Source organism: Microtus oregoni, unplaced genomic scaffold (genome assembly GCF_018167655.1).
Source record: "Microtus oregoni isolate MIOR12 unplaced genomic scaffold, Mior012 000079F_ref0000094, whole genome shotgun sequence".
Lineage (NCBI taxonomy): Eukaryota > Metazoa > Chordata > Mammalia > Rodentia > Cricetidae > Microtus > Microtus oregoni.
Genome location: NW_024544537.1, coordinates 998,920 through 1,008,212, shown reverse-complemented (window position 1 = coordinate 1,008,212; position 9,293 = coordinate 998,920). Strand labels below are relative to the sequence as shown.

The 9,293-nt window shown below is 42.5% G+C and overlaps 1 protein-coding gene across 1 annotated transcript in view; it reads right to left on the bottom strand.

The window, feature by feature from the left end:
- Positions 1–1,346: 1,346 nt before the first annotated feature.
- Positions 1,347–9,293, bottom strand: part of LOC121441591 (barrier-to-autointegration factor-like) — a 31,581-nt gene continuing 23,634 nt past the window's right edge. Inside the window, exon 2 of the mRNA XM_041642808.1 lies at positions 1,347–1,616. Within this exon, the coding sequence (XP_041498742.1) occupies positions 1,347–1,616 (270 nt within the window). The remainder of the gene's footprint in view (positions 1,617–9,293) is intronic.

Below are 9,293 nucleotides of genomic sequence, written 5' to 3'. Positions count from 1 at the left end.
TGGCTTTGATATGAATTTCTTCTCCTTCTTCTATCTCTGTTATTCTCAGGATTGGTCTTTTCATGGTGTCCCAGGTTTTCTGGATGTTTTGTGTTATGAATTTGTTGAATTTAACATTTTCTTTGACTGATGAATCTATTTTCTCTATTGTATCTTCAACTCTTGAGATTCTCTCTTCCATGTCTTGTGTTTTGTTAGTTATAATCACATCTGTAGTTCCTGTTCATTTACCCATATTTTCCATTTTCAGAACTCCTTCGGTTTATGTTTTCTTTATTACCTCCTTTCAGTTTTTAAGTCTTGAACTGTTTGAACTGTTTCCTTTACCTGTTTGATCATTTTTTTTCTTGGTTTTATTGGCTTTCTTTAAGGAATTTGTTGATTCCCCCCCCCCCAGTTTTATTGTCTTTTCCTCCATTTCTTTAAGGCAATTTTTCATTTCTTCTTTAACAGCCTCTATCACCTTCATATTTTTAAGGTTGTTTTCTTCTACTTTATCTGTGTTGGGACGTTCAAGTCTTGGGGCTATAGAACCACTAGGTAGTGGTTATTGCTCTTTGTGTTTGTGATTGTATTCTTATACTGTCGTCTACCCGTCTCTTCCTCCAATCGGTGCATGTGGAGCCTCTGAGTATCCCTCTTCCTCCAGTTAATACAGGTGCTGCCTATAGTTCAGGTAGTCACTCTTCCTCCAGGTGCAGTTGGGGCCTGTGGCTGCGGTGGTCACTGGTGCTGTCCCTCCAGGTGCATTTGGAGTCGGTGGGGCTGGTTGTTGCTGCTGATCCAGGTGTAGATGGGGCTGGTGGGGCTGGTGGTCACTGGTGTGGCAGCAAGGGACGGTTTTGGTGAGAGAGGGTGCTGCTGCCTGGTCACCGGACTTTTTTTCCTTTTTCTTTCTTTCTTTCTTTCTTTCTTTCTTTCTTTCTTTCTTTCTTTCTTTCTTTCTTTCTTTCTTTTTTTTTTTTTGGAAGGTCACTGACTTTATTAATCTAGAAATATTTAAGGAGAGTGACTATTTTTGCCAAAAAAAGGGGGGGGGGGAGCCAAAGGACATCCAACAGATGGTGAAGGGAGGGAGAAAGGGGCCAGAAATCTATTCAGGAAAGCTGGTAGCTGTTGCCTTCGACCTGCAGGGGGAGGAGGGGCAAGGCATGCAAGGGCAAGAATTCCAAAATGGATGAAAGGCTGTGGGGAAAAGAACTCCCAAAAGACCCCCGGAGTACAAAGGAGGTGACTGTGACAACAGCAATCTTTTCCTTCATGGGGACAGGGAGGAGCCCCACCCAGCTGCTGACTCTGGAGACTAGATTCTGTGGCTGAGGGGACTGAGGAGTCCCCAGAGTGCACTACCAGAAGGCATCACACCATTCTCGAAGGCACCCAAAGCAGTCCCGGGACTGCTTGGCATTGGCACCACACATGTCTTTCAGCCATTCTCGGAAGAGGTCTTCGTCTTTCTTTAGCACCAGAAACTGGCCAAGAACCACATAAGCCTTATCAAAGCCCCTTTCCTCCAGCTTCTTGCCCAGGACTTCACCAATCCCGGCCAGGCTCCCCACTGGCTTTTCTCCCATGGGCTCTGCCACGAAGTCTCGATGCTTTTGGGAAGTTGTCAACTTGATCAGGTTTAACCGGCAGCTCCGGCTCTGGTAACGGCTGCTCGCGCTACTCGGCAGCTCCCGCCGATACCTCAAGCTACTAGAACGTTCCTCTTTTTTTTTTTTTTTTTTTTTTGAGATGGAGTTTCTTTGTGCACCTTGGCTGGCCTAGAACTCACTATGTATACCAGGCTGGCCTTGAAGTCACAGAGATCTGCCTGCCTCTGCCTCCCAAGTGCTGGTATTAATTAATAGTTTATCTTAAAGATACATTTTAGACAGGATCTCCTGAAACCCAGACTGACCTTGAACTCGTTATATAGCAAAAACAACCTTAAATTTCTTTCTCTTTCTTTCCTTCCTTCCTTCCTTCCTTCCTTCCTTCCTTCCTTCCTTCCTTCCTTCCTTCCTTCCTTCCTTCCTTCCTTCCTTCCTTCCTTTCGTCAGGTTCTTACAAAGTACCCCAGAATGACCTAGAAGTCAATTTTGTGGCTTTGTCTTCCAAGTGTGGAGTGTGAGTTTACATGTGTTAATCACCAAGCTCAGAATGGAACTTTATACTCATTTCTAGTACTAATTGACTGAGTGATCTTGGGTCAACTTCTTAACATCTATATTTCTATTTTTAATATATTTTGTATTTTAATCTCTCTCTCTCTCTCTCTCTCTCTCTCTCTCTGTGTGTGTGTGTGTGTGTTGTACAGGTGTATAGGTGTTCAAGGAGGCTAGAAGAGGACATTGGATTCCCTGGACCTGGAATTGCAGGTATTTGTGATCTGCCTAACTGGCATGTTGGGAAGAAAAAAAAAACTCAGTTCCCCTAGAAAAGCAGTGAGAACTCTTAACCACTGGTCCATCTTTCCAGCCCAATTTATACACTGCATTTCTGAAGATACCTGATTGGAACTTGATGCATCTCACAGGGCTGGTAGAAATCTCTAATGAAATAATGGGTGGGAAATGTTTTAATAACAGAATGCCGGGTTATTACATAAAACAAATTCTGGGCTTGGTCCATTCTCCAGAAGTGTAGAAGATAATAAAAACATTATTCCTGGGTGTGGTAGTACACACCTGTAATCCCAACACTCAAGAAAGTGGGGCAGGAGGACCGCTACAAGTTCAAGGCTAGCCAGTACTACATAGTAAGAACCTGTCACAAATAAAATAACGGTATTGTTTAGGAACCAATATAATGAGAGACAACGTAATTTATAAAGAGCTGTTCAGCAACTGTAACAGTGCGAATGATAACTCTGAACACATGAAAATGTATAGCATTTTGAGAAATAATGTGATAAAGAGATATTATGTAAGTAGATGCGTATATTCGAAACATCTCCACTGAAATTATCACCCATATATTTTATCGCTTAGATGCCGGGCCTGGGGATACCGAAATTATCAATACTGAGCTTAACAGATCTTGAGCATCTATAGTAAGCATCTTACAAAAAATACTACAAAGCTATACTTTTAGGGAAGAAAGGGGATACTTAACTGGGCACGGTTGTGTACTTGGGTGTGTAGAAGGTATGTGGAGAATTTGTAGCCTGCCTAGACTAGGAGGGAAACACCCTGTATTGTAAAATTTTAAAAAGAAGAAGAAAAATCTAAGCTGGCGTCAAATTTGTGATCTTATTGCTTCTTCCTTGGAGTACTGTGATTACAACTCCAGAATTACCCTAAGGGAGGAGCTGTGGACGGTCAATGGCTTCTGGGGAGGCGAGAGAACCAGCTCTTTTTGAACAGGCTGTAGCTTCTGGTAGATTAACCACACATCTAGTGGATGGCCTCACACCCATGCGGATATGAACAGCACAAATGGGAGCTGAGTTACTAAAAGAAAAAGGAATGAAGATGGGAGGGGGTGGAGAGGTGTTAGCCGGTCTGGGAGGAGTTGGGTGTGAATACGATCAAAGTACGTTGGATGAAATTCTTAAAGAACTCAGCAAAAGACTTAAAAATAAATATTTTGGGCTGGGGATAAAGCTCAGATGGTTAACTGTTCAAGCAGTGTGGACAAAACTCTGAGTCTGATGCCAAGCACTGCATAAACCGGACGTGGTGCCTCTCACCTCTGATCCCAGGACGTAGAAGGTAGAGTCAGGAGGCCTAGAAGTTTAAGGTTGACCTTGACTTCCCAGAGAGGCACTAAAGTACACACCCAGCCTGGATAGTGTGAGATTCTCCCTCAGGAAAAAAAATCATAGTTCATTTGATACAGTGTCCATATAGCCCAGGCTGAACTTGAAAAAGCTATGAAGCTAAGAATAAACTTTTACTTTTGATCCTTCTGCCTTCACTTCTCAAGTGATGGGATGTAGGTGTGCACCCAAGTTGTTACTGGGGTTACAGAGGCCCAGTGTCACTCCTGGTTTATGTGGTGCAGGGGGATCTCAGGACTTCATGCATTCCAGGTAAACACTCTACCAACTGAGTTGCTCTCTCTTCCTCCCTCCCTCCCCCTCTCTACCTCCTTCATTTTTACCCTCCTTCCCTCCCCCCTCCCACTTTTCCTTTTTTCATTTTCTCACATGTGTTGAGTCTGGCCTAGAATTTACTATGTAACCCAGGCTGCCCTTAAATTTATGAACGATCCTACTGCCTTAGCCTCTCAAGTGCCGGGATTATAAATGTACACTACCACGTGTGCCTTACTTGTTTGGAGGGAGGGTCTTATGCACTCTAAGCTGTCCTCAAATTCATTACCTTGCCTAGTCTGGCCTTGAACCCTTGACTCTCCAAACCCTTGACTCTTCCAAATACTGGGATTATAGGCCTGTCTATGCCTGCATAGACTACTTTTTGTGTGTGTGTGTGTGTGTGTGTGTGTGTGTGTGTATCTCTCATTCTGCCCTTGGACTTATTATGTGGCCTAAATTGGCCTCAAAGATATGACAGTCCTTTTGCCTCAGTCTCCTGAGTGTTGACAGTCTTATATTTTAACTTTCATGTGAGTTATAGTCATTCAAATTAACCTGAAAAGATGTCCATGAGCTCTCAAGTGAAAAATGAGTAGCAAATTGGATTTTTTCACTAAAAAGACCAGGAGAAGTATGATGAGTATAATCATTACCCCAACAAATATAATAGGTAAGGAAGAACAAGAAATTACTTTTTTTCTTGTGTGTATTATAAAACAACCAATTTTGGACTAGAGAGATGGTTCAGAGGTTAAGAGCACTGGCTGTTCTTCCAGAGGTCTTGAGTTCAATTCTCAGCAACCACATGGTGGCTCATAACCATCTATGATGAGATATAATACCCTCTTCTGGCCTGCAGGTGTATATGCAGGCAGATACTGTATACATAATAAATAAATATTTACATCAAATTAAAACAACCAATTCATAAAAATTCAGTTAAGTAAAAATATAAATATCACCAATTGGTCAAATGGGACTTGTTTAGTTTCCTGTGACTCCTGTGAAAAACAACAACATAAACTTTTTGTTTAATACAAATTTGAAAAAAACCACACATTCACAATCTTACGGTTCTGTGGTTAGTAGTTGGAAATGACGCAGTGGGCTAGAACCAAGGTGAGCAAGACTGCATTCTTTTGGGGAGATTCTAGGGGAGAGCTGGTTTCGTGTCTTCAACAGTTGCAGGGGTTGCTTGTGTTCCTTGAGTCAGCAACCATCAGTCTGGTCTTTCTCACCTCTTGTTATTCTGACACCCTTGTTTACTTTTTGGGACACCTGTAATTGCACTGAGCCTGGCAGACAAGCTAGGATAATTTTCCCATTGTAGGTCATGTGATCAGATGATTACTAATCTTTGTGAACTTTGAAACCTTCATTTTCTGTTGTCATGTAAGGATATGTGTTCATGGTTTCTGGGGATTAGAATATGGACGTATTTGGAAGAGCATTACTCTGCCTACCAAGGAGCCTAAGGATAACAGTTTCCTTGTTCCATGACTGGAAAGGCTGCATGGCAACGCTGAGCGTGTGGGATGCTAGTGATTTATCTAGAGGTCCAATGTGATGTCACAATCTCACCCTGACAGTGCTTCAATCTAGTATAGTCTGAAGGAAAACCTGCTATAATCATTTTGTACCTATGTTGAGCCCAGGAATCAATAGGATTTCTAATTCTTTGATTTCTTTTTCTTTCATCTTTATTTCCCTCTCTCGTCTCTGTCTGTCTGTCTCTCTCTCTGTTTCTGTCTATCTGTCTCTCCCTCCCCCCCCCTGTGTGTGTGTGTGTGTGTGTGTTGTGTGTACATGTGAAGATCAGAGGTCAGTTTGCAGATGTCAGATCTCCCCACTGTGTTGATCACAGAGATGAAACACAGTAGATCAAGCTTGCTGTCCTGTATATTTACCCACTGAGCAAACTCATCCACTCCTTGTGGTTTTATTTTTATTTTATTTTATTTTATTTTATTTTAATTTATTTATTTATTAAAGATTTCTGTCTCTTCCCAGCCACCGCCTCCCATTTCCCTCCCCCTCCCCTAATTAAGTCCCCCCCCCCCTCAGCCCGAAAAGCAATCAGGGTTCCCTGTCCTGTGGGAAGTCCAAGGAACCTCCCAGCTCCATCCAGGTCTAGTAAGTTGAGCATCCAAACTGCCTAGGCTCCCACAAAGCCAGTACGTGCAGTAGGATCAGAAACCCAGTGCCATTGTTCTTGAGTTCTCAGTAGTCCTCATTGTCCGCTATGTTCAGAGAGTCCGGTTTTATCCCAGGCTTTTCCAGACCCAGTCCAGCTGGTCTTGGTGAGTTCCCAGTAGAACATCCCCATTGTCTCAGTGTGTGGGTGCACCCCTCATGGTCCTGAGTTCCTTGCTCGTGCTCTCTCTCCTTCTGCTCCTGATTTGGACCTTGAGAATTCAGTCCTGTGCTCCAATGTGGGTCTCTGTCTCTGTCTCCTTTCATCGCTTGCTGAAGGTTAATATTCAGGAGGATGCCTATATGTTTTTCTTTGGGTTCTCCTTATTTAGCTTCTCTAGGATCACTAATTATAGGCTCAATGTCCTTGGTTTATGGCTAGAAACCAAATATGAGTGAGTACATCCCATGTTCCTCTTTCTGTGTCTGGCTTACCTCACTCAGGATAGTGTTTTCTATTTCCATCCATTTGTATGCAAAATTCAAGAAGTCCTTGTTTCTTACTGCTGAATAATACTCTAATATGTATATATTCCATACTTTCTTCATCCATTCTTCCATTGAAGGGCATCTAGGTTGTTTCCAGGTTCTGGCTATGACAAACAATGCTGCTATGAACATAGTAGAGCATATACTTTTGTTGTATGATAAGGCCTCTCTTGGGTATATTCCCAAGAGTGGTATTGAGGGGTCCAGGGGTAAGTTGATCCCAAATTTCCTGAGAAACCGCCACACTGCTTTCCAAAGTGGTTGCACAAGTTTGCATTCCCACCAGCAATGGATGAGTGTACCCCTTTCTCCACAACCTCTCCAACAAAGGCTATCATTGGTGTTTTTGATTTTCGCCATTCTGACAGGTGTAAGATGGTATCTTAAAGTTGTCTTGATTTGCATTTCCCTGATCGCTAAGGAAGTTGAGCATGACCTTAAGTGTCTTTTGGCCATTTGAAGTTCTTCTGTTGAGAATTCTCTGTTCAGCTCAATGCCCCATTTTATAATTGGGTTGGTTAGCCTTTTACAGTCTAGTTTCTTGAGTTCTTTATATATTTTGGAGATCAGACCTTTGTCAGTTGCGGGGTTGGTGAAGATCTTCTCCCAGTTAGTGGGTTGCCTTTGTGTCTTAGCGACAGTGTCCTTTGCTTTACAGAAGCTTCTCAGTCTCAGGAGGTCCCATTTATTCAATGAGGTCCTTAATGTCTGTGCTGCTGGGGTTGTATGTAAGAAGTGGTCTCCTGTGCCCATGTGTTGTAGAGTACTTCCCACTTTCTCTTCTATCAGGTTTTAGAGTTGCAATCTGTAACCCAGGCTGGCCTAGGACTCACAACAATCCTCCTGTCTTAGCCTCCTGAGTGCTTAGAGTGACGGGCATGAGCTTCAATACCCAGCTGGATGTGCTGTTTGATCACTATATAATGCACATGTGTATCAAAATATATTAGACCCTACAAATATGTGCAATTACAATATATAAATAAAAACATTAGTAGTTGCCTTTTCCCATAATGCAGGTCTGTAATACCACCTAATTGCGAAACTGACAAGGAGTATATTCAAAGGTCAAGACCAACTAGGTCTTCACAGTGAGTTTTAGCCATCTAGGACCCGTAATGAGAATTTAGAACAACAAGAAAGAAAATGAGGATTTTTTTTTCATGTGTTCAAGACTCTGGTCTTGGACAGCTTGCACCTCTATCCTTATGGCAGGTCTGATCTTGCAGCGGCTGTGCGGGGGAGGAGTCTGAACTGCAGAAGCAAGAATCAAGGTGACACAGCGGTCAGAAATATCTTTTGCTGTTTGATGGAGTATTGGTTGAAGGAATGCAGCTGAAATAGAAACCAAACAAGGCATTATGCTTCTAGGGAAAAAAAAAAAAACTCATGGCAAAATACTGCAACAGATCAAGAGCTAAAAACAGGGTGGAGATATTCAGTTTCTGTGAAAGTTGGGGACCGAGTTTTTCTCTTAGACTATCAAGGCACCAAAGTAGTTCTAGATAACAAGGATTATTTTATATTTTGCCATACTTTCTATTTCAAAAAGAGGAGACTGGGTTCTAGCTCAGTTGGTAGCGTTTGTCTAGCATTCCTGAAACCCTGAGTTCAGTCCTTAGCACTGCGCAAATGAGATGTATGGCAGTACATACTTGTAATAATTCTAATACTCAGCAGACAGAAGCAGGAGGTTCAGGCTCTACGTACATGCAAGAGCTAAATGCTAGATTGCCTCTATCTTTAAGAACTAGTTACTGGTTTTCTGCAGTTAAGAACAAACTTATATTCACTGTGGGTCCTGTGTGCATTCTATTTTTTATTAATTATACTGGTTCAGGCCGTAAAAAAACTATTCCATATCCCCCAGAGTCCTCAACTAGCCTTGGCTCTGTTCTTAAGATGTTTTAGCAATGGTCAGGGGCCACTCACTTGAAAAAGATGACTAAAACAGGATATTAGCACTGTGTTTCTCTCTGCAGTTTACCCATCTTCAATGGGGAGCCAAGAAAAAAAAAGGTAATGTGAGAGCTATTTATTCCATTGACAAATAGTCTTCTACTGTTTTGGTGATTTCCATCTACAGCCCCGGACTTGGAAAGCTGAGACAGAGGATTGCTGCAAGGTTGAGAGCAGTGTGGCTTGAATAGTGACTACTAGGCCAACCTGGGCTACAAAGTGAGGCTGTGTCTCAAAAAACTAACTCATCAATTAAAATGAGCACTTTAAAGGTTAGGGTTAGGGTTAAGGGTTAAGGTTAGAGGTTAGGGTTAGGGTTAAGGCTAGGGGTTAAGGGTTAGAATTAGGGTTGGGGATCACAGTTTGAGTATGCAGTATGTTATGGTGAGTAGGCATGGCAGTAGGAATTTGAAAGAGCTAGTCAGGTTGTATCCACAGTCTGGAAGCAGCGATGAGTGTTCTTGCTATACTTGCTCATTCACTCCTTGTTAGTCTTTGACATCAGCCCATGAAACAGGACCATTCACACTTAGGATGGGTCTTGGTGTTTTTTGCTTTGTGGCCACAGAGACAGGATCTTGTAACCCAGGCTGGCCTGAAACTCACAGGAGTCCTCCTGCTTTAGCTT